The following is a 25,294-nucleotide window of genomic DNA, read 5'->3' as shown; positions in this document are numbered from 1 at the left end:
ATTATACTGAGAAAAACCACATTCAGTGCAAAGTTAAAAAAGCTCATACTCCAACATTGTCAGCAAACAAATGCAAATAATAAAATGAAAGAAAAAAAAAAGAAAAAAAAAAGAATTGGAATTCAAATAAACATGATGAATAAACAACATGAGCTCAGTTGAAGCTTTTTTTTTTTTCTGTATGAAGAGCACATCCATCCTTTTCACATTATAGTATTGGCCTGCATGATTCAAGTATTCAAACTGATATGTTTTGGGCTAAAACAAAGTGGACATATGTGCGAGAGAGAGAGAGAGAGAGAGAGAGATAAGGGAGAGAAAGAGAGATAGAGATGAGAGAGAGAGAGAGATAGAGAGAGAGAGAGAGAGATGAGAGAGAGAGAGAGAGAGGGAGAGATAGAGGAGAAAGAGAGGAAAAAAAAAAACGTAACTTATTTCCACAGGGTGGCCCCACCATATTTTTGTAAGTGAAGAAAGTCCAACTAGTGCCTTTTGATTTTTTTTTATATATATAATATAATATATATATATATATATATATTGTCATATGATTATGATTAACTATTCCACGCTGAGGTCACGGTATCTTTTTTGTTGTTGTTGTTTTTTTTTTGTTTTGTTGTTTTTTTTTTTGTTTTGTTTTTGTTTCTTTTTAAGTCAAAAGGTGAAAGATGAACTACATGGAGTCCCCTCCTCCTGTCAGGTGATCAACGGGAAGAAAGGAGCTGATTGGAGAAGGGCTGCTCATCCTCCCTCCTTCACTGCCACTCGGGCTCCCCCACAGGCTAGTGTAGTTAGGAGCCCCCCAGAGAGAGGAGCCGTGGAGGTCGCTGCTGCCAGCTCCTGACAGCCCGCTCCCGTTCCAGTGATTTGGATCAGTGCGGTTTGGGAAAGGGTGCGAACCCTCGATGGATCCAATCCGATTCTGAGAAGAGCCCAGCGTCTGCCAGCTGGGAGAGGCAGTCATGGACTGACCTTGTGCAAAGAAACGGTTAATTTCCTCTTCACTAGCAAACTCAGCAAGAATAGTAGTGTTCCCTAAAACGCACCTGGTGGAGAGAGAGAGCAGATTGAAGCTTTTAGGAGGGCAGCAGGGAGCAGGCAGGGGTAGAAAAGTAACACCACAGACTGCAAGTGTTTGCCTGTGGGCTTCACAAAATGCAAGACAACCTTCCCTACTCCATGTCCGACTCTAAATGACTGCTGATTCACACTGCATCAAACGCAAGATGTTCCATGTCATATTTCAAACAGAGGCAGGAGAGAGAGGAGCCAAGACCATGGATGATGGACTGCTACAGTCAAGGTAACAAATTACTTGTCAAACAGAAATTAACTTGTGAGATTTCTCTGCCTGACGCTAAAGCCACATTTAAAGGCGAGTGAAAACCTCACAGGGAAAATTTTCTATGACACGTTTCAAGGTGTGACAAAACCCCAAGGGAACCCTCACTCATTTACTACAGGTCTTCAAAACAAAACGAAAACACAAGTCATGTGACACATTCTAGCATGAAAGGGTCCTGCTGAATGGGACACATTTTATAGGTCAATGCCTCAAAACCGTTTCACACAGGGCGCAAAATGCCCTCGGCTTGTACTAACCAAATAAACTGAACAAACTAAAGCAATCTTGCCTAAAAGGTGGTGAATTTCTTGAGCTGTACTGACTGTGTCATCAAAGTTAAGAGATTCAGACGTGACAATCCTTGTTCATCAACCAAATCAGAAGCCCCGTTTAGACCTTGCACTAGATCTGATTGTGGTGATCCGATCACAAGTGGACCGCTCTGAAGTACGTCCGTTTACACCTGGCTTTAGAAACCGTCTCCTCACGTGCGTCTCGAGCGACCGCTTGCGATCGGATCTCACTTCCCCGCGCTATATGCAACACGTACATCATTAACGTCTGAAAAAGACCAAACGTGGTGTTGTCTCTGACAGGTGTCGTATGAAATGACTAACGGCGTGAAATCTGGAACATTCTCAAAGGACACGCGCCAAATTGTGTGGACGGTTACTAACGTAAACTATCACGCTCAGAGCCACCACACTGTGAAACCGCTGCTAAAGATAACACATACTTTAAAACAGTAAGGCACGACAGACTGAAATTCCTGCATCTCATCCCTTTACCATACGCTATCAGAGGTAAGCGATGCCCGTATACCTCGGCTCAATGAACTGATTGTAGATGATGCGAACTGTATATTAAATTTCTATACGAACACAATTACTGACGTAAATTTTGTTGTGTGGTTTATTATCGTTTGGTATCGTGTTGTTCAGGGGTCAGAAGTGTTTTGTTTAACCCATGATTTATTTACCTCTACGTAAATTGAGTGGGTGGTCGTTCAATGTGATTTAGATTGCATTTGCATTTACGCAGCTAAAAGAATGTGATCATATACGGTCCAGACCACCTCCTAATGTGGTCTGAGCAATCGGATCTCGATGCGACCTCAATGCACATTAGGTGCATTTACACCTGTACGTTACAGCTGTCCACTTGTGATCGGATCACCATAATCAGATCTAATGCAAGGGCCAGAGTGTGTTTTTCATTCAGTGCTTCGATACCTCGAACACAGTGCTAGGTGATGACCTTCCACTAACTTATCTAAGGCCAAACTGTCGGCTGCTGTAGTTCTTACAAGGAGGGACTTACATGTGCAGTGACTTCTGGGCTTTGGCTGCCTCCTCCTTTGAGCTGTAGCAGACAACAGCATTGCCATGGGGCAGGTTCAGGTGGAATGTTATCAGTGGACCGTGCTGCATGCACAGAGTTCGCAGGGTGGAGCCATCAATCTGCCAATCACAGACAAGAACCACCTTACTCCAGTGTCCATCATGACCACGTAACAATCAGCTGGCCTTAATGGGATGACACTCATTCTAACCAGAGTGAAAGAATGAAGACCTCCCCTACCTGAGGTGTAAGATTTTTGAGAACCAGCCAATTGGTTCTCCCTGAGCTGCTGTCACCCCAGCTGGATCCTGTTAATGAAAGAGGGTTAGTAGACTGTGAGTGAGTGAGAGGGGAGAGAGAGGGAAGTTAAGGGGAAAACCCGCTGACTCGTCTGAGAGCAGAGTCATGGTACTGCTCCTCTCAGCGGTACTGACCTGGGGTGAATCTAGAATCGGACCCGCTCCAGCCTGTGAGTCGCAGAGAGCTGTTGTCCCAGGACGAGGGATGTTTCTGGCTGGTGAGGCCAGGTGGCGGGCGGGACGGAGCAGAAATGCCTTTCGGAGGGAGAGGAACCTTCCACAGCTCATGAGCCAAAGAGGTGTTGGTGACTGTACCAGGGGACCATTTGGAGTCACTGTTTCTGGCTGCAAGGATTTAATATTTATTGTAGCCACTGTTTCCGTCTACACTTGAAAATCCTCACTTAGAGTCACTGTTAAAAGCTATCCATAAAATTAGGAAACCGCAATGCAAAAACACCAGAGAAAAAAACCCCAAAAAACACTGAAACATAAAGGTTTGAGTGTGCATCAGGCCAGACCTGAAGTGCTTTGTGCTGTACTGCTGAGGGAACCACTGTGGTTGGAGGCACGAATGGATGACCAGGCACAATTTGAAGGCAGCGTGGTGTTGAGTGATGGGGATGGCCCTGTCAAAAAACACAAAACCCGTTACAACACACATTTAAATAAACAAAACAATCCGCACAACAGAGGAGAAGTCACAGAATAATCCTATCATCCACTCTCATCTCACTACTGACCCCCTCCCATACGTTTCCCATCAAAACATTAATGAAACGTGGGGGAGAAAAAAGAAAAGAAAGAAAAAGAAAAAAAAACACCTACCATTGTTCCTGTCCCTGAGGTGGTCGACATCCCGGACTGTGTTAATGGAGAAATTATTAACCACACTACCAGGAGTGACAAAGGGGTCGGTCTCCGGGTCTATGTTTGGATACCCTTTCCAGGGCTCACCAGGGCGGAACTCTACACATCAGAGACAGAGAGAGGGAAGATGAGGTTTACAGGCATTCTCTGGAGATCAGATCATCTCTGTGCTGAAACTACCAAATGAGCACGTAACACTTGTAACACTTTGTTGGGCAGCACTTCTCATCTCAGCCAGAGACGAGCGAGGCTGGTCCCGGTCCGCGACGACCATCCTCACCTGGAGGCCAGTTGACATTGGTGGATCCATGAGGTGATTTGGCACGGTTGGGCCAGCCGTCTCCCACAGGGCCAGGAGGACTGATGGGAGAGCTGCTGGCATTCATGAAGTCATATGGACCAAAGGGGGAGTCTTCAAGCCTCAGGCTAGAGGAAATAGCACCTGAGAAAAGAAGAAAACGTACGCGTACGCGTTAGAACGAGCACGCGCACCATGCCCTCCGCTCGCGTGAAGAACAACGGGTTAATGCTACGCGGGCCGCCACGCCCGGCCTTGTTCACCGAACAAACTCACCAGATTTGCTGGGATTTTGATCGAGTGGCGAGTTAACGGAAATGTCCATGGCAGTCCACTTCTTCAGACGGGACTGCGGTTCCTTGAAACCAACACTGCCGATGTCCAAGTTGTTTACATTCAAGTTTGAGTTCAAGCCTGCGGAAGCAGAGACAGATCCCCAATCAACACCCACATTAACATTAACATTAACACTCCTTTAGCCATTTCATAAAGGTTAGGCGCAATTTCAGAACCACTTAGTGGCCCTTTTTATTGTTCACCAACACAAGTGATTTGCCTGCATGTAATGTTGCAGAAATCACATTTCCCATTTCATCAGCACATTAACCTCAGTACTGAATGTTTAGCTGCTACACTTCCAAGCTGTACGCATGGAGGTTGGTCAGGGGGAGACTCACCTAAAGGGAAACTACTGAATGAGCTCAGGGGACTTTGTTCTTTCTGCATATCAGAGCCGTTCTGAGGCATGAAGTTGTCCATGTAGGACTTGAGACTGGGCTGGTGCAGGGAGGGTGGCTGGGGAGACGTCTGTTGTTTCATCAGAGAGGGGTCCAGATGACGAGGAGGTTGGATCATCTGATGAGAAGGTCCCAGGCCACGACCCTACAGGCACAGAGAGAGAGAGATCGAGAGATCTTTTTGTAAGTATGTATTTCAAGTTTCAAGTTTATTTAGAGCCCAGTATCACTGTTTACAGTCTCAAAGGGTTTTACAGGCCACAACAGTCAAAATCAAAACAGGATGGCACCCCCTGACTTAATCCTCATGGTGGGCAAGAAAAAACTCCCCAAACACCCAAAAGGGAAATGGGAAAATGGGAGAAATCTTGAGAAGGACCACAGAGAGAGGAGATCCCTTCTTGGCCAGACAGGTGTGCAATAGGTGCCGACCCAGCGGGCAGTTACAATTGCAAGTAAATTCAGAGCATGAACAAAGGGGATGGCGATGCTGACAGGGGGATGAAAGATGATTAACATTTACTGGTGTTTACTGGTTTGCGTTAACAGAGAGTGTGGACGAGCGGCAGAGAGCCTTTACCTGTTGATCCTGCTGTTGGCGGCCGTTGATAGGCATGGTTCTCTGGCCCTGCGCTTTCTGCTGTAAGAGGAGACGCTGCGGAGGAGGAAACAGGTCAGTGAGTGTGTGTGTGTGTGTGTGTGTGTGTGTGTATATATCTATCTATAAATACATATATAAAATCCACAAGCTGCTGAGATCAGCCTAAAACATCCCAGCTGTTACAGTAGCTATGTTACTCCTGCACGTGAACCCAGTGTGGAGTTGTACCTGTAACTGGTTGATCTGGGAGAGCTGGTTGAGCTGGGAGAGTTGGGAGAGCTGGTTGAGCATAGCAACCTGCTGTGGGCCAAACAGGGGGCTCAAACCTCCGTTACTGGGAGGATACTTCAACAACGACTGTGGGACCTATAACAACGGAGCAGAAATGTGTTGCAACATCTTTACTTACTTACACACAACCCAAGCCAACCTACACCACAGATGTTTAGGTTTGTTTGTTTGTTTAAACGCGGGTCAAAGCAGGTACCTGAGAGGGGAGTAAGGGAGGAGGCACTTGATTGCGGAGACTGGGCTGAGCAGAACTGAGAGGTTGTGCTGGAGACTGCTGGGGGTTTCGGCCTTGTGCTGCTGCATTACTGCCACTGAACATGGAATTTACATTCTGGAAGAAAAAAAGAAAAACGATACCAAATTAAACAAACAAACACACACACACACTCACACACACACACTCACATACACACACACTCACATACACACACACACTCACAAAAACAGAAATGTATCCGAAGGCGAGCAGAAGCATGCCATTGAAAACACCCACAGGCCGACGGGAAAGGCAGACAGGACGAAAGACCAGCTTACAGACAGGGTGAGGGGTGGCTGTATCGACTCACCTGCCTAACTGACCCAGAACTGGGGTGGTTTGAGCCTGGCAGGGAGCCCAGGCACTGATTAGGTTGTGCATTGTTTGCGGGAGAACAGTTCATGTTCTGAGCGGAAGAAATCGGCGTGTTTTGGGACTCCTCTGACACAGAGCTAGCGTAAGCAGATGAGGAACGCGCGAGCTGGAGCGCAGTCACGCGGTTTAGCATACAGAGGAAGGGAAGATTACAGCGGCAGGGCCAAGCAGGGTAGGGAAAGCCAGGACCACCAAGGTGCACAGACAGAAGCAGCAATAGAAACAAAAAAACAAAACAGAGAGACAGAGAAGCTAAGTTAACAGATGCCAAAAGACAAAGCAATGCTTTCATGCCAAAGATCCAGTAGGCAAAACGCATTTTCTCTTTTGGCTCTGATCTTTGTTAGTTAAATTTTCCAGACTGACATGTTATGCTGTGAATTGTGAGCGTAAAGAGCAGATCAGCAGTAATCTGATCGAAATGGGACTTTTTTTCTTTTTTCTTCTTTTTCAAGATGGAAGAAAATGTTAGCCTTAACCTCCTCTAGGGGGCGCTAAAACACAGCAGCCTGGCAAAGCCACAGGGCAGATGAGGAACCACCGGCTCCATTACAGTATGTGTAGCGTCACTCACCTTGTCGATGTAAGGACTGCGTTCCATGGACGAGTCTTTATGAATCAGGTGGCGTGAGGCAGGATTCTTCACATACTCTCCCATGTGTTTATCCACATCCATACGCTTATCACTCATCAATCCTACCAAACAAATTTACCACAGTAAACACTCTGTCCAAAGGAATTCTCTAAAAACCTTCACAGAGACAAATCTAAAGGGTAAACTTCAGAGGAATAAAATGAAATAAATAATTGAATGAATACATAAGACAGCACATACCACAGGGTATATCCATCTTATTGCTCTTCAGAGAATCATCTGAAGGATCCCTCTGTAAAAAAAAAAAAAGAACACCACCCTTTAATTAAACGGGAGCATATTGTCTCTTCTCCACCTGAGTAAACTGGTAACCTTACTGATAAGTGATAATTGTATTGTTACAGAAGGGAGTCAACCATGAAGATCAACACTGCAGCTTAAGAAAACAGGAATGCAATGCTTACAGGGAAGTTTATGTTGTTGAACTGCTTCACGAATTGATTCATCCATGGATCCTCTGGCTTGTTCACCGCTTTATTCATCTGTGCAAGACAGAACGCAACGTCAAAGTCAGTTAACCTGGAAGACGTTCTGTGTGTTTCCAAACCATTAAGGAAAAGATGGGTGTGGTGACAATTCATCTGATGAGCTGGGGAACTCGTCTGATTGGCCAGAGAGAGACAGTCGTCATTACCTTTGGAGGCATCTTCTTCATGTAGGGCCAGTTTCCTGACTGGTTCATTTCCTGTGATGGAGTATTGGTCCACATGCCAATCTCCACCTCCTCTTCCTCGTCCTCTCCCCAGTTAGAGCGGCATGTCCCCGGCACAGGCATCTCCTCCGTACACCAATTATCTTGCATAGATTGGGATCCTGTAACCAAGAGAAAGGGCAACACAGACACCAATTCAATCAACGTTTTTTTTTCTCCCAAATTCTGATAAAAGTCAGGGAAAAAAATAACCTTTGTGCCCCAATGATCAAGATGTCAGAGAGAGACATGCTTTTTTTTGTGTGTATGTGTGTGTGAACAAAACTAAAGGTCACCACACTAAACTGAGAAGGAAAACACAGGAGGACGGTGGGCAAAAGGCAAGATCACTGCACTAACCAGATTTGTGCTGCGATGGTTGTCCCATGGGGGCATTGCCCCAGCCACTGCTTGCAGAGCTGTCTCTGCTGGGCTCTTCCCAGCTGGAGCCTGTGTCCGCAGGCTTGCCCCAAGCAGAGGTTCCATTGTCCACAGTGACAGGTGGAGCAGCAGGCTCACCCCAAGAAGATGACTCCATCTTCTGTGGCCCACCGTATGGCTCTCCCCACCCTATTAATGGACACACAACATCCCATTAGTGGCGCTGGAGTCACGAAACCCAAGTCGGGCAGGGAAAAAGTCGCCAGTCTGGTGTTGTTGATCAAACCAAGGTTTCAATAAATGAATACAGCTGATCACAGCTGTTTGGAAAAAATACAGGTCTGTGCTATGTGTCACCGCAGAAATAGGTCAAATAACTTAACCAACTGCAGGCTGCCTTATTGAAACAGTTAAAATATTAAAAACACTCCGTCCATGGAAAAATGGTAGGAAAACAGTATTCTCCCCAATATGTCGAACTAGAAGGCAATATAGGCGATATAAGATTAAACCCCCAGAAGAACAAACCCGCCCCTTGCATAACATGCTTATGCAAACTTTGTTTACGTTAAAGTGCTACTGATGTCTCTGCTTACATTTGACCAGCAAGGTTTTTGCACTTTCACCGTCCAACAGATGCCTAGAATTCCCATCTCAAAATAGCCCTGTTCATGTGTGCTCTGCGACTCAAGTTGCTGCCATATGACTGTCCCAGCGGTTACAATGTAACCCTAGCCTGTTTTTCCCTGAGCACAGCTCACCTTCAGCCAACTCTAAACGAGGTGGGAACGCTGCATGGACTCACACCTACTGTTATTTAGCAAGGGATTGCGTTTCGTCATAGAAATGATACTGCCAATAAGGGATTCTTCCTTCCCTAAGTCTTGTTTAAGAATCAGAGACATCAACTGAAGACCTCGGGTCATTTTCAGAGGGAATACCAAGGCTCAAGTTAGACACCTGGTCTATTGTGGACTGTCTTGATCCTTGCGTGAGATAGAGGCTCAAGTCCTGTCAGTGCACTTGACATGCACTTGAGCATAAGGAGGATAGGAGAGGGGGTGAAAAGGGCGAGAACCCCAACAACGTGTGCAGACTGTGGGTTTAAGACAAAGCTGTGACAATATATTAGGGAGGGCAAATGCACTGCTAAAATCAAAGCACACTCACCTGAGCTGCAGGTCTTGTCTTTCGGAGGCATGGTGCTTTGCGCTGGTGGGGGCTGCTGCTGGGTAACAGCCATGGCATCTTGCTCTCCCGCACTGTTCTTGTTCCACATGTTCACGCTGTAGTTGTAACTGCTGGGGTCTCCCCATGCAGAGGTGCCGTCATCAATTTCCATCTTGCGCCTGATGGATTCAGGGGACGGTTCCTCCCAACCAGTGGGCTCTTCCTCTTTAGAAGCAGCTGGTATCGGACCCCCTAGCCACCCCGAGGGCTTGTTGGACCCAGAGGCTCCTGTCTGGGAAATGTTTGCGCCCCTGAAGGACCCCACATTGGTGTCCTGTGACTTGCCCCACTCTGAGGTGTTGCCAGGTTTAGTGGTGTCACCCCAGCCCGGTGTGGCGTGACTTGATTTGGCTGGTTCACCCCAGCCTTGGTTCTGATTGTTGGTCTTACTAGGCTCAACCCATCCAGATGCTGGGCCGCTTTGGTCGGGGGTGCTTGCCCCTCCGCTGCCTCCCCAGGTGTTGTTTGCGGTGCAGCGGCCTGGCTCGCTCCAGCCAGACCCAGAGCGGTCACTGTCGCTGTCCCAGCTGCGAGTCCCAGCCTTCTGAGACTCTCCCCAGTGGCTACCCCGTGGGCCATCTCCCCCCCATCCCTCGCTGTTGGATGCTGCGCCCCACCCCTGCTTTATTTTCTGGGGATTATTCCAGGTAGAGGACTTGTCATCCTTACAACTTCCCCACGATGGATTACCCTTGTTCATTCCAAAAGAGGCATCATCCCAACCGCTTTGGGCCGCCGGGCCTTTGGTGTCCACCCAACCCGAGGCGGGCTTCGGCTCTGCCCACCCCGACACTGAAGAATCACTGTTGTTTGTGCTGGGCGCGTCTCCCCATCCACCTGAGTTTGATGTTTGGGAGGGGGCGCTGCCCCAGCCCACCGATCCGTTTCCTGACGTCTTCTCGGTGCTTGACACGTCCCATGCAGTGTTCTGGCGGACCGGTGTCTGTCCCCATCCCGTGTTGGACAGGACACGGGGGTCCATGTCGGTTCGGGAGAGGGCTGTTTGCATCAGGCCTTGCGGATTGCCCCTCCTGCGGTTGCCACCGCGCTGTCCGTCCCTATCACTGCGACCCCCTGAGCTCTCCCCACTTCCTTCACTGCTTGTGGTTTTGTTCCAGGTGTTGCCTTGGGATGCCTGACCGCCACCCCCGATTCCGAGAGCGTCATCCTCCAAAGACTTCCAGGCGTTTGTTCCCTTCCTGCTCCCGTTCGTGCCGTCGTTGGAATGCTGATTGTTACTGGGCAATGTGTTCCACTCCCCATTGGAGACCTTAGTGCCAGTGTTTGAAGAGGATGAGGAGGAGGACGAAGAGGAGGAGGAGGACGCACTACCCCAGGGGCGAGGGATCCCTGCTGGGCCTACGCCGTTCCCTGCTCCCCAGGACATGTTTTGTGAGGTGTCAGACCCTGAGTCCCACCCTCCTCCGCGACCGCCCATTCCGTTATTATTATTCTTGAAAGAAGCAGCGCTCACAGCGGAGCCGTTAGCTCCAGACTGCATTAGAGTTGCGTTCACAGTGTCGCCCACAGCTTGGCCTTTAGGGACAGGACATTTGTCTCCGGAGTAATTAGTGCCGGGCGGAGCACCCCATGCTGTACCATAAGACCCGCCGTTTATTCCCTCGCTGTTGCTTTGCTGAGAAATGGAAGTGCCATTAGAGACTGGAGAGATTGGGAGCTGAGCAGAGCTCCCTGTGCTCGTAGGCCAGACTCTGTGCCCTGTGGGCTGTTCATTCATCTGCACTGAACCTGTAGAGTTTGGTAAACTAGAGGTCATTGTGTTAGTAGTGTTATTTGGTCCATTAATTTCAGTGTTAAGGTTTTGAGGCTGCCCACTTATAACCTTGTTTGTACCATTAACTTCAGATTCTGCAACATTGTCCTGCAGGCTTCCCCAGGACACCTTAGAGTTAATACTCTGCATACCGGGTGTTTGACCTATGGTGCTTCGTTGAGTGTTGGTGCCACCATTCCCATTCCCCACGGGCCCATGGGAGTTGGGCCCAGTGTTCTGTAGAACGGGCCAGGCACCATGGTTGGCATTTGGGTTCAAAGTGCTTGGATTTATACCTCCATTGGTTGAGGGACCCTGGGTACCCCATGCATTTAACTTGCCATGGCCACTTTCTGTCAGCTTGCTGCTGGGGCTCTCCCCAGAGCCTTGAGATGTGCTTAGCATTGAGCCGTTGGATACACCCCAAGGCCCCTTAACACTCCCATTGCCCACGTTATTGCTACCATTTGCAATCATAAAATGAGAACCTTGACCGCCGCCTTGTCTATTGCCATTGCTGTCACCACCGGTGTTCCCAGAAGCCATCATGCTAAGGTTTTTTTCAGACCCAGAGCTGGAGGCAGAGTCAGCATCCATACATTCTGAGGCTAACTCTGGGTCACTTCCACTGGTAGAAGGCCAGGGTCCCTTGTCACAGCTGTCCACAATTACTTTCCCCCAGTTGCTGTTCGAGTCGCTACAAGGTGAGCCTGAGCTCCAGGGCAAATTTTCATACTGAGAATCCAAACCAGCGTGATCCAAACCTGGACAGAGACAGAAGGACACAGTTCGGTCAACACAAAGGTCAAACGCATAAATACAGATGGGCAAGGTCCAAAATGAGGAGGAGGGGGCCATATCTTTTATGGTGATGATAATCAAGACGGGCATGTAAAGAGTGCCCTACTAAGCCCACTGATAATAGCAAACATTTATTCACTGAAAGTATTACAGTGGCAATACATCCCTATCTTTGCTGATTTCGCTCATCAGATGCATAAATGCCAGTCAATGGAGAATGGATTCATTTCTATCTTTCCTGGGTCCACAGACATTACTGCTTACATTTTTATCAACAGCCATCACAAAGCTTTATCTGGCTGAACTTTATTTAAATTGTAACAACGTTCACACTAATGAGTCCAAATCGGGTGGAATAAAAAGAAAAAAAAAAAAAAAAAACAGGCTACATACTGAGAATTAACGGGAACAAATTCTGACCGTAAAAAAAAAAAAAAGAGAGAGAGGAAAAAAAAAAGGAAAAAACAGTACATTTGAGCTCAGACATGTAAAGTGATCTTAAGATCTGTCTGAAAACAGCAACGTGGACACTTGACATTTACAAGGATCATGCCTGATTGCGGATTAACTGACATTAGAGCTGGCTGCGCACAGACACTATGTCCTGCAAAGTTCGGTCTAACTCAAGCTTGGCTAAATCACCGGTGCAGCTGCCACCATTTTGTAGCAGCAGTGTGATCCTGCTGCATGCCAGAGGCTCGGGGGGGGGGGGGGGGAGGACAGAGAGACTGTTAACAGCTAACGCAAATGTGTTAGCGTGCGGCAGAGTTTCCTCTTTCGGTTTGACCGCCGACTGAGCTAGCCTCACCTGACAACGTGACCTACCGGTGCAGCTCAACTCTTGTCTGTTTTACTTTTCCCCTTTTAAATAAAGTGCTCTTATTTTAAATCGTACTCCAAGATGGCTGCCAATCTCCCCGGAGAGCTGTCCTCTTGCCGAGTTTGAAACTGCTCTCTCGTACTGTGTTAGTAATGGATATGCAATGAGCAAAAAAAAAACAAAAACAAAAACAAAAACACTCAGACGAGAGTGTCTCTAGCAGACATTTTTTCTAACTGAATTTAACTGTGTCTAGTTTTAAGGTGACCTGGTGAAAATCGAGGGAGAATGAAAGAGAGTGACACAACCCAGTTAACCAAACACAAACCTACAATGCCCAAATCTTTCATCGTCCTTACTGTTGAGATGAAACGACCCAATCTGGATTACTTCACACACTGGTTTCATTTTTCATTGCAAACAGAATCACAACACACTAATGTCGCTTTTCCACCGCATGGTACCGACTCGACCCGCTTTTTGGTACCTGGTACCCCGCTAGTTTTCCACTGCACTTAGTACTCTCTTGATGTAGCTGGTGTCGCGGTGCAAGAAACTGTCATGCCGTCATCATACCACATGACTGTCTGCAACGAGGACTTCAACTGGCACTACACATTTGAAAGAGAAATCAAATAACATTTTTTGGCTACGAAGCCATATAGATATTTGTTCAGCTCACGTTTATTTACATGTCCTCTCTGGTTTAACAATTTCCAATGCACCGACTGTAACTGCAGACATGCGAGTCGCAGATGTATTTCCCATTACTTCACTGAGGCAGAATAAGTTAAACTCTATAGTTTAACCGCTCATTAACGTTAGCGGTCCGTCACTGATAAACATGACTTTAGCTAGCTTTGTGGATAACCTTATTTAGACAGCGTTATAAGCTGCTGTAAGCGATGTCGCCAGAGACTTTTTAGAAGTGACGAGGGAGAAACGATACTACAGTTGTTCAGGCTGTGTTCACACGTAACGTGTTTTTCTGATGAAAACCGCTGGTCAAAGCGTTTTTTCATACTGAAATAAAAACACCGTTCCAAAATGAGGTTGAGAACGCCCTTCGTTACCATAACTTATACCAACCTAGAGTTAACACTAGCTAATAGGCTAGATTTGCTAGTGACTGAAATAAACACAAACACCAACTAGAAGCTCTTAGGACTCTCTGACCAATCAGTAGTCAGCAGTGTTTTCACGTCATGCTTTGGTACCTACTCAGCTCGCTTACATCCACGATGTATGAAAAATAGTATCAGACAGCAGGCACCAGGTACTAGATTTGCCTAATGGAAAAGCAACAAAAGCGAGTACAGTTGGGTCGAGTGAAGTCGAGCCAGTACCATGCAGTGGAAAAGCAACAGAACACATAAGTCAGTTCAGATCTATTATGCCCCAGAAATGCTTCTGATATTTCCTCTGTCTCTAGTCCTCAAAGCACAGTCTTTATGCACTCTGCACACAGCTTTGGCTACACACACACACAGACAGACATATAGACAAGTACAAAGGAGCAGCTACTGACTGGTCTAACTGGGGGGATGAAGTGGTGCCTCTGTAATTCATGTGTAACAAAACTGGGTTATATCTATTTAACACGGCGTAATAAGACCTTAAGCGTTACCAACTTAGTTCACATTTTGATTACATATGGGTACGGCTTAAAACCGTTTCCTGTCTGTATCCGAAGACCTGGGGGACCACTCCAACACAACACAAGCAAGCATGAGCGACTGACAGTGAAGGAGAGCTGAGCAGAGGCCAGGCTACAGAGTAGTTAAAAGAAAAGTGAGTCACCTGTTTGGTTAGGGGAGTGGCTGACCGAGTCCCGAATGGGAGCCATGCCTGAGAAACAAAAGAGTGAGACCGTGAGAGACCCTGGCAGGGACAGACAGCTAAAGAAGACGAGACAGATGTGATTCCGTCAGAGACAGACAGATTCCGAGTGCAGGATTCTGGTCACATTTGCTACACGTGTGAACACTTCCACATCTCTGAATTCAATTAGCACCCGTTACACAAATATAGTTCTTCTCCAGGACCACGCAGACCCAGCAAAGCTCGCTCTTTCTCTGAAAAAGAAAGTCTGGCCAGCTAAACTTCAGTATAACTTTACTCAAAGGTAATTGTCAACATCTACAAAAAAAACTCACAAGCACATAAGTACACTTGCATCGAACCTTAAAACAAAACAAAAAACAAACACACAAACAAAAAAAAACAACACACATCAGCTCATGACACCAGCTGTTAGTAAGTATTTGAAAATTAAAACCACAGATCCACAAGCCACACTGCAGTGCACTCTTCAGAACGGCTAATTCGGTTAATTAACCTAATAAAATCTGCAAGGCACACTGACAATAAGCTATAAATAAAACTTGCTGGACGTGTAAGAGCAGTAACAGATCTCACACTTGGGCAGGCTAAGAAAAGGCAGGTGATTAGTTAATGTGGGTAGGCAGTTCTGGCTCTGTGTGTGTGTGCGTGTGTGTGTGTGCGCGTGCGTTTACCTGAGGGGTGGCTTGCGGTGCACGGCAGGAGACCCTCCTCACTCGTCAGATTATCCTGGGACTGGCTGGACGAGACCTGCGCTCGGGATCCCAGAGTGGCAGCGAGGACCGTGAGAGCTTGCCCAAGCTTCAACAGATGCTTCTGCTAGTGCTAGCGAAAAGGCGTTGGAACTTCATGAAGCGTGTACCGAGGCAGGGCTTGGTGCTTGCTGCTACCTTGGGCCCTCTTGGCATTGCTGATGGCGCTGGTAACAGTGGAGGTGATGCTGTTTGGGTTGGCAGACTGAGGCTTGCCAACACTGGGACTGATATGCTCTGGCACTGGAGAGGAGAGAGGGGAAGGAGAGGAATAAGGGGACCTGTGCTCTCTCTCTGATAAATCTAAAGTAAATACTTCAATAAAAAAAACAAACAAACAAAAAAACCCCCACACAATTTTGCAACACACAGCTTTAAAGGTCATTCAGTGTCATAACTCGTGTGAATTTGACATTGGGAACACAAGGAGAGCAACAGCATTCTCATGGCTTCTCAGAAACACCTGTCAACTTCAGAAATATTTACTAACTGCAGGCATAAGCTCCATTTTCAAACTTTTTTCCACTTTAGACAAGGGAAATTGCAGTGCAGTGCAATATTCACAAGGGAGAAAAATACTAGACAGTCTTAGTTCAATTTTCAAATTGCTGATCATTGAAAACACAGCAGAATGGAACTGGGTTAAGCACTTATGGCGGTTTAGCAGTATGTTCTAAAAGAACAGTCACTTTCATTTACAAACACCGGCCATTTGTGACGATCAACACTTCAGTTACAGAGCATAGCCTCCTTCAAGCCCCTTTCACGAAACTTGCCGTTATCTGCCGATTTCACCGTTTAGCCTACAGGCCTAAATCTTGAAACGCAAGTCCTCTGACGTTAAGGGTATGACTGCAAAGCCTGAGGTGACAAAACAGGCTTTTGTCAGAACATCTCAAAAGCAAGAGCTGTCAGCTACAGGTGGACTGCACACCAGTTTAAGTCAGTGAGACCCATTCACATTGACAGTGAGTATGCTACCAAACGGCGTGTGAGCTAGCTGAAAAGTCAACCGTGCCAAAAGATGTGTGCTGTGACAGACTGCTCATTTAAGATGGACGCCAAGCTAGGCTTCACAGCCACTTCCTGCAAATAAAAAAAAAAGAAAAAAGAAAAAAAAAAAAAGGAGGGTTTACCATGACAATGATTATGACAACTGAAGAGCCAAACATGCTTCTCTAACTTTTACAATACCCTTCATCTGAATGGAGCCCAAGCCCTGCTCCTGATATTCTGCTGAAATCAATCCCTAAGACTTTGCCCAGACTTAACCAGAGACCGTGGGCCACGTGTCTGGGTGCTTGTACCAACAGTAAAACCTCAGTTGCTCCACAATGTGTCTTGTTATGGATGTGGGATCCAATCCTGTCTCAGAATGCTCTCACAGAACAGCAAATTCAGTTTCACATTAACACAAACGAGGGGGAAAAACAGCAGCAACACAGAGACTGTTGTGTGCAACAAATTTCTCAGCAGCCGAGCGTCTTGACCTTTGAAGACCAGTTTCACAGTCTAACTGCCTCTCCGTGCAGGGCAGTTTCCTATTTATAAACATTAGCTCAAGCTCCAGCTATTTATTCTGGTCACGTCACAGTGACTACACATACCCCAAGGCCGGAGAACCCTCTGGGGGGAGAGGAGGGAAAAAAAACCTCACACACACACACACACACATAGCATAAAAAGAACTATGAAGTTCATCAAAACCATAACACTACATGTTGTTATGAAGAAAAGTTAAGACGGTTAACAAAAAAAAAAAAGAGAGAAAGAAAACAGAAAAAAAAAAAAAGCATAGCCTAAACCATCGAGTGGGGCCGATAACAAGCGGCCTGCTCCATGTTCTTCCTTAGTTGGCTGAACAGGAGCCTCTGAAAACACGTGGCCTGTATCCAGCTTTTTCCATCTTCACACCACACGTTACATTAGCAAAGGAGGAGAGGCACGGTGTCATTTTACTGTTTTAGGAGAAAAATGCTGCCAACTTCTGCAGCGGGGGGGGGGGGGGGGGGGGGCTGCCTCAGGACAGAGTATGAGGAAATCCTCAGAGAGCTGCTTCTTGTAATTATGCAGACAAACGTAACCCTAAAAGAAAACCGCGGAAAAGTACTGCAGCTATGCAGCGCGTCTCTGTGTTTGAGGCAGCCACTTCCTGTTAGGGTACCAGTGTTACATGAGTTGAGGAATGGCAACGGTCAGGAAGTCATCTGCGTCAAGTTGCAACATGCAACCTGCAGCACTACAAGAGTTTGCTGCACTCTAAAGAGCACACTGTAAAGAGAGATCAAAAGTCACTCCTAAAATCCAGACCATAAATACTCGAAAAGAGCTCTGCTCCACACCTGAGGGTGTGTCCTGCGTTTTGCCCGTAGCCAGTCCTTAAAGAGTGTGCATCAGCTTGACCGGTGAACCGGTCTGGTCAAGTTCCAGACATTAATGCAAGATACAGAGATTGACAAATTCCTCTGTATCACACCGAAATAAACATCAATGTCTGTTTTTCTGTGGGTCTGTGTGACCACTCTTACAGCACGTAAACAGTTAGAGTTTAGTGAATGAATTATTTTTCATAAAAGCTGTTTTGGCTTCACTGTTGTCATCTTGATTCTATATAAAGTAAAAGCTTCAAAAATTCATATGATCAGAAGTTTCTGGAGCTCATATTTGTGTTTGGGGAATACTGATTATTTCCAGATAGTTCATTAGGTTGAGACGAACCAAGTTATTGGCTTTTTAACTTTAAGCTTTACATGGTAAAGTAATACCACACATGACTGACTAAAAGTACTGAAATCTGGTTTGCCACAGACACAGGTAGATGATGAAATCACCTAAGCAAACAGTCATTATTAGAACAAAGTGGGTAGAGAAAACAGAATGAAAAAGCTTGCTAGAGATTGGCAGTCTTAAGTCTTGTGGTTTTGTGGAGCTTTGGTCTGGGTTTATTCAGCAAGTTTTATTGGTGGCCTCTTCTCCACTTCAGCTGGGTTCAGCTTTCAGAGCGGTCATTGCTAAGCAACCACTACACGATTTAGTCAACAAACCAAGCTTTCACCAAAGATAATAGATTTCGCCAAAGCTTCTCATGAAAGCTTTCCATTTTCTGGTCCTGAGATCATTCAAACACAAAAGCCCGAAAAGCAATCTTTTTCTCCCCAAAGGGGAAATGTGCAAGTTAACTCAAACAGAAAGGCAGAAGAGTGGAAAAGAGGAAAAACTTTAAGATGTGATTTGTTTATTCTCTGTACTAATTACTTTTAATCTCTCCTGTTTGGGTCAGTTTTTCATTAAACATGCATCAGAATGGTTCACTCACTGCAGGCCCTTTGGATGAAAGCCTCATCATAACCTGAAATTAATCAGTCTCATGAAAAGGTCCCAAAGACATCTGGGACTGGAGATAAGTCAGAGGTCACATGAGGTTACAGAGTTTTGGGGGGGGGGGGGGGGGGGCAGTGAAGAGTATGTGAAACATGACTCGTGCTGTGCGCAACCCCCCCCCCCCACCTCATTTGGATCAGTGAACACTGACAGCTACCCTATCCTGAGGCTCTAATTCAAATTGCTTCAGGGCTCCAAAGAATGCCCATCACTTCAACAGAAACTACCTCAACAAGTTCCTAATAAATATATTCAAAAAAGATTTATATTATATATATATATATATATATATATATATATATATATATATATATATATATATATATATACACACACACACACACACACACACACACAGCACAAAAATTACATTTACAAAAAGGAGAGTGCATTTACAATACTTGTCAGTAATGTGTATATATACCCACACATATATCCAATGGTGAGTATGAGACTGTTCTGAGTTTGTCTCTGTGGAGTGACTTGGCTTTGACAGACTTCTTCATTACCACATCAGTCACAGCAGTGCCTTGAGCCTTATGCCACTGACAAAACAGAGACAAGGTCAAGAGATAAGATCCTCAGTTATCAGTGGCTTTCCACATCACACAGCGGAAAAATGCAGCCATCGCTCAATGCCCAGTTCACCCTGCTGCTCCCACGACTGCGTGTGCACACACACACACACACACTCACACACCAAACTTTACAGTTAACATTTGCGGCGCAAACTCGCCAACCAACCAAACATTACACATCCTATCACATCGAGTGAAAGCGTCCTCGACAACCACAATACGTGCAGCACAGAGTGCAGACGCTTAAACAGACATCCATCTGCACTTAGACCACACAGCTTTCCCTAAAGCACCTTACAAAGACAGGGAGAAGAAAACCCAAAGCAGCCACATTTCTGCCAATAAAAGAGGTGGACGTCCACTTCAGTGCCAAGATAAACGAAAGCCAGGATGCCACATACATAACTTCGATAAAAAGAAAACAAAAAAGTTCTACTGGGTCAAAGAACCTACCTTTACACCAGCCTCCTGTTTACCGTCCCTCTACAGATAATCTCTTCCATCCACTGTCCTTCCTTTACTCGAAAGATTTCCCTGTGAACACAAGGATCAGTCAGTGAATAAAACGCAGCGTTTCCTGAGGGACATCATGCTGAATGTCTCTAACGGCGACCAACAGCTCCTCGACTGGCTGTCAGGTCCCTTTTTCCACCGCAGAATAAATGATGCAGTAACGCAATTAGAAAAACAGGAGAAAGCTTCACCTAATCTCCTTAACGGATTACATCGGTGAATTACTTCTCCATAAACAGCTAACCACCTTCTGCAGGCCCAGCTGACATGCATGTCTTCACTGACCATCATGACAGGAAAGCATGCTTTCTGTTTAAGTTTTCAACCCTGTTCAACATTTACATTTATATTTTATAGACCCATCTATAGTCTCAATCTGCTTTAGAAATATATCTTGGACAAGCACCCCAAGCTACTATACCTTAATGATTATGCAGCAGGTTAACAATGCAGTTATCTACAGAAAAATCTGGATGCCAGACACTAGACGCAAATGTCCATCAAATTAAAAAAGTTGGCCACTTCACTGTAATTCTGCTGATAAACCCCTAAAGCCACACAGTTCACGGCGAGTGCCCAGGTCTGCGCAGTGTCATCTGTTGGTAACTGATATTCCCTTTTAGCACCGCTTGTACCGAAACAGACCCCGTATGCAAACGCGACATAACAACTCAAAACCGTACTGATCACAAGCGTACTGCCATGTCCTTGTATTTAAAATTAAATCTAGCAAGTGCAGATCATTTAGAAAGCACCTGGTCACAGGTGCAATTGTGTGTCAAAACTTCAATTTACTTATGGAAACTTGTGTGTGGAGAACAAGGTGCACCCAAGGCCATACGTCTCCTGTCCTTAAATCCCCTGCTTTTCACTAAACTTAAAGGCAGGCTTTTGTTTTATGAGTTCTATGAATGTTAGGCAAACTCAGACCCCTGTGTCTTGCCTGCCATACTCCTTAAAACCACTGGGTTCACATACCAGCAGCTCGGCTACGAGAAAACAGCAAAATAAAATCCCTGGAAACACTTCTGATTATCAACCAACCAATGAAAACTATGTGCTCTCTATGAGTGTAAAACGACAGCACAGCTTGCCAGGAATCATTGACCAAAGTAATTGTGGTATTGCTAGTCTTAAGTGTCATTTCTCTGTGAATAACAGACCAAGGCCTGAACCTTTAAGACGGTCCTATGCAACTCTGCTTGTAATGGCTGATTACACAACTCGACAAAATGGCTTAAAAGCTCTCCCAGTAACGGCACCTTTCAGGCAGTCTGGCCTTTAAACAAACAGCAAAGTCTACACACACAATCACATGACTGCTTTAATGTCCATTCAGAACTGTTCTAATTTTTCCGTTTACAAAGAGGTAAGTTCAGCTGAAGATCAAACTTGAAAACAGTAACAAACACGTAACCTTTAGAAGGAAAAGGCAATGCATCAAGACTCCCTGGGGCCCCACCGCCCCTCCCCCACCCCCACACAACCCCCCCCAGCCAAAACCTCTTCTACCCTAAAGTGTTTAACCAGATGGCCACCTCAACAACAGGAGTCTCCCGTGCACAAACACACAAAGACAGCAGCATCTGTTTCTGAGTGAGGACCAATCAGCACAGCTGAGAGGTCTACCAGTCAACATCCATCAGTATACTGTCTGCCCCAATTAAAACACTGGACAAACTCTGAAACAACCCACACCCTAATATTCATATGACTCTTTAAGACCATCCAACCTGTCTTCACACTCACAATAACGGGGCCAAGCGTACGCCTGTACAGGTCGTTACAATATTTTTAAACTGTGTGGTTTACCTGGAGTTAAATATATTCTGAAGTTAAATTAGTTTTCTGATAGAATGGCAGGAAAAAATAAATTATTAATCCAACGCTGACCAAGGTAAGTAATCCAAACCAGACCGACGCTGACGTGTCATGCTTTCAAACTGAACAAGCAGGGTCCCCACAGAGCAAAAAAATTTTAGCGCTAAAACACTATCAGGTGTTGAGAAATCCCAAACCTATTATTTCATATTCATAACCACTCAACAGGACAGAGCGACAGTATCATGCTGCAACACAGAGAAAAGGGGGAGAAACAGTTAAGTGGCTTTTACTCCTAAATAAAAACAAAAGACGTTGGTTTATGTGTCAGAAAACGTCTCTGCTTGTATCGATCACCAATCGCTCCTTGTCCCAGGTCTAGACGACAGCGTTTAGAGCTATAGCATTGAGAGCCAGCTGACTTAATTAGTTGTATATATAAACTGTAGCTCACTGACCCATTTTTGAGAGTAATCAGTAATCTTGTATATAAAAGGAAATAAAAAGTCACATTTCAAAAGAGAGACAATGGAAAAGCAGAGGAATCAACTCATTGTTTCAAATTTGCAAATATAATGGCTAAACGAATACAAAACTTAAGTGCTACGATTGGTTGTTTTGCTATTATTCCTGTTGGCAAAGTATCCGGACTCATTTTTAATACAGATCTGTCTTCTGCTATTTGTGGGCGTGGCTATGGATATGCAGGGGCAATGTTCATATCACCGATAAGAAAACATTTACTGCACCGTCATTGAGATCTCTGCAGTATCAAGAGCACTAGGGGTGAAAACAACACAAACAGACCTAGGCAGCGGATTCTGCCAAAAACATCTCTGTGGTTGTGTTTATGGCGTAGGCTTAAGTCCTCACTTCAAAGAGATCTGATCATGCTTCACCACACACGGTGTTGTCAGACAGTTCATAAATTGCATGAGGCTCACAAATATCACCTCAACAAGTACTCAATTTCTGTTAGGATCTGCTTGGTCATCAGAAGTCAAATCACAGAAAAATACCTGAGCGTTCTCTTGACGCAGATCATTAAGGATCACAATCCAAAATAATAAACAGTTTAATAATGCAAACAAACAAGCGTAGATTTCACTGGTCTATTGGCAAATGTGACTGATTTAGAGTTAAGATGGTGCAGATGATGCACAGGGAGTAACTTCATGACCTTGTAGAGGTACAAAGCGCTACACAAACACTGTTTTTCATGCAACATTTTTTAAACAGCACAGCTTACTCAGCACGTCGGGTCCTTTAATTCAAACGGAACTGCATTTGCTTACACCAGCAGCAACTGCTTTGACCCAGCTTTGTTGGTAGTGTTTAACATGGGCATGAAAAAGAAAGGCCTAGTTTCTAGAAAGGCACGGGCTTTTGAAAAATAGCCATGCACTTTAATTACATAGGTAGCACATAGGACACAATTGTTACTGACCTGTGTTGCTAGTCCTCAATGTCTTTGGTGGCAATAGCATCCAATTCTCTAAACATAAGAAAATGTGACAATAAAAATTCCAAGTTACCAAGCAACACAGCATATGCATATCATACAGAAGGGCTAATATTAAACTCAAACAAACGTTCACGGAAACAAACCTGAAAAACACTGACATGACATGAGCACTGTTTTCACGTAGTTTAAAATAAAGAAGTCGCTGTTAACTCGTGCACAACTCCAATGCAGAGTATTTTATGTCATAATTTGACCAATGGCTAGAGCCAATTCGTTTGACTAACCTGAAATTTAGTTAACGCCACACAAGCATAACACTTCGAATTAATGTTGCTAAGTGTGACTAGAGCAGGTAACTTATCAATAACTATATTCCATAACACAGGCTTGCTAATCGGCTACTAGGATGTTTTACGCTACCCAGTTAGCCTTAGCTTAATTCGAGTGAAATTTACCCTAGCTACAGTCTCCAGCTAATTTAGCCAGTTGATCGGTTTTCCAAACCTTGCTGAAAACTAATTTTGAAAATAACAATGTGTGCTTATATGAAAAAAACGGGTGTACTGTGCAATTAATTTCACCTAATCTTGCGCACAGACGATGTGTCAACGAGGTAGGTCAAGTCAACTTGTTAAGGTAGTTACGACGCAACCAAGCGAAGTTCGGTCATGCTAACATCGCCGAGACGGCTATGTGCGTAACATGATATGCTAACATGGTTGAGGAGACTAGAGAGCTAACTAGCTAGCGAGTAAACCGACCATTCTGAACCATCCGGACACCTCCCCCATCGCAAAACACGAAAGAAAACGGTTAACTAGAGATCTAGTTTTTATACAAACCAAATAAGACTTTGAACTATGTGATGCTAGACATTTTCTTCATTTCCACATGCAAACATCGAAGTTAACCAACTTCTGAACTGGTTATATTTCGCTCCATTTGAGAAGTCAACCAGGGTATCTAGCGGAGACGAAAAAACAACGCCAGCTCTGTCGTGCAAGCTCAAGTTAAATAAATAAATAAAGCAATCGCTATTCACCTATTGCTTGAGCGCATGCTGACCTATTTCAACTTTACAATTATGTCCAAAGGTAGAAGAGGAAATATTATTTCCCCGACGGACACGTGTAGCTTTGAAAATCTACCTTGTTATTTAAAAACATAATAAAGCAGAACCATTACCGAGCTACCTCCTCACCGGCCAGCCCGTTTGAACAACTAACATAAGTTAGCCGGGTAACATTATCCCGGCGAACCTTCCGGACATACGGAAAACAAATGTCGCTGTGTGAATGGCGATTGCTGAGAGCGTAGAAGTAACTTAACAAACACGGCGATCGCGAAGAAAATTCGAAGTCGCAGATTAGCAAAGTCAAGCAAGACACTCTTTCAGACTATGGAAAAACAATAAATTTAGCCAAGCTCCTGCATCATATTAATTTCTAAGAGTGTGCACTTTAACAGGTTGATAAAAGGCGCAGCTAAGTACAGTTCTCATATTTTACATTTCAGTTAACAAGAGCTAGCTATATGACCTAAAGTTATCCCAGAGAAAGCGTTTCTCTCTTAAATTAAAGGTGCCACTGACCGCTGGAGACCGACTTCAACGACAGTAACTTTAACTACTCACATTGTCAGCGCCATAGCATATTCATTTAAGTATACTCTTATTACAGACAGGTTATCTCCATTTTAGTAGTCTGCTAGCATTAGCAAGCTAAGACTTCACAACAGCAAGCAAGCTGAACATTACGTATCTACGCCAAACTCAACATTAGATACTTTAAAATGCAAATTGGAGGGAATCACTCTTAAAACAGCAAAAATGATAACGTACCTCTTGAAATTTAAAGTGCATCAGAGAAGAAATGAAATCGAACAATAAGGCTATGGAATTTCAGCGCATTTGCAGAAACTAGGAGGGGAGACATTTGTTCTGCACAGTCGCCATTTTCTTCACTCGCTTTCACGGTCCTCCTTTCTGAGCTACTACTGGTAGCGCAGGAAGAGCATGAGCTCCGCTTTAGACCTACTTCCTTTGCCCAACAGCTGTGCTCCAAAATGGTTGCCGCTGTGAGGGTATCGCTATGACATATAAAGTGAATATATTTTTTAAAAGTTAGCTTTTCTCTGGCTGTAATCACTAAATGGACTTAGACATCAAACAGTCA

General features: G+C 45.1%; 1 protein-coding gene across 1 annotated transcript; it reads right to left on the bottom strand.

Annotated features, from left to right (window-relative positions):
- Positions 1-601: 601 nt before the first annotated feature.
- Positions 602-25,055, bottom strand: LOC115826272 (trinucleotide repeat-containing gene 6A protein-like). The gene is made up of 22 exons (XM_030790024.1): positions 24,961-25,055; positions 23,103-23,150; positions 15,285-15,605; positions 14,569-14,616; positions 9,314-11,911; positions 8,123-8,332; positions 7,670-7,884; positions 7,476-7,553; positions 7,252-7,303; positions 6,991-7,112; positions 5,982-6,116; positions 5,723-5,860; positions 5,474-5,548; positions 4,834-5,038; positions 4,433-4,570; positions 4,139-4,300; positions 3,817-3,957; positions 3,510-3,617; positions 3,124-3,333; positions 2,930-2,997; positions 2,669-2,808; positions 602-1,049 (listed from the first exon to the last, which is right to left on the bottom strand). Exons 4-22 carry the CDS (start codon positions 14,612-14,614, stop codon positions 677-679), a joined length of 5,214 nt encoding a protein of 1,737 aa, XP_030645884.1. The 5' UTR covers positions 14,615-14,616; positions 15,285-15,605; positions 23,103-23,150; positions 24,961-25,055; the 3' UTR covers positions 602-676.
- Between the last annotated feature and the right edge of the window lie 239 nt (positions 25,056-25,294).

Source organism: Chanos chanos, chromosome 13, assembly GCF_902362185.1.
Source record: "Chanos chanos chromosome 13, fChaCha1.1, whole genome shotgun sequence".
Classification (NCBI taxonomy): domain Eukaryota; kingdom Metazoa; phylum Chordata; class Actinopteri; order Gonorynchiformes; family Chanidae; genus Chanos; species Chanos chanos.
The sequence above is the reverse complement of the archived record's forward strand: the minus strand, read 5'-3'. Positions and strand labels throughout refer to the sequence as shown.

What these genes read in the sequence shown, in the direction of transcription:
- LOC115826272 (XM_030790024.1), bottom strand. Translation starts at nt 14,614, where the DNA reads ATGGCTCCCATTCGGGACTCGGTCAGCCACTCCCCTAACCAAACAG. An exon ending in CCACTCCCCTAACCAAACAG is followed by an intron (nt 11,912 to 14,568) that starts GTGACTCACTTT and finishes GTCTCTGTCCAG; the next exon opens with GTTTGGATCACGCTGGTTTG. An exon ending in TCAACAACATAAACTTCCCT is followed by an intron (nt 7,304 to 7,475) that starts GTAAGCATTGCA and finishes TTTTTTTTACAG; the next exon opens with AGGGATCCTTCAGATGATTC.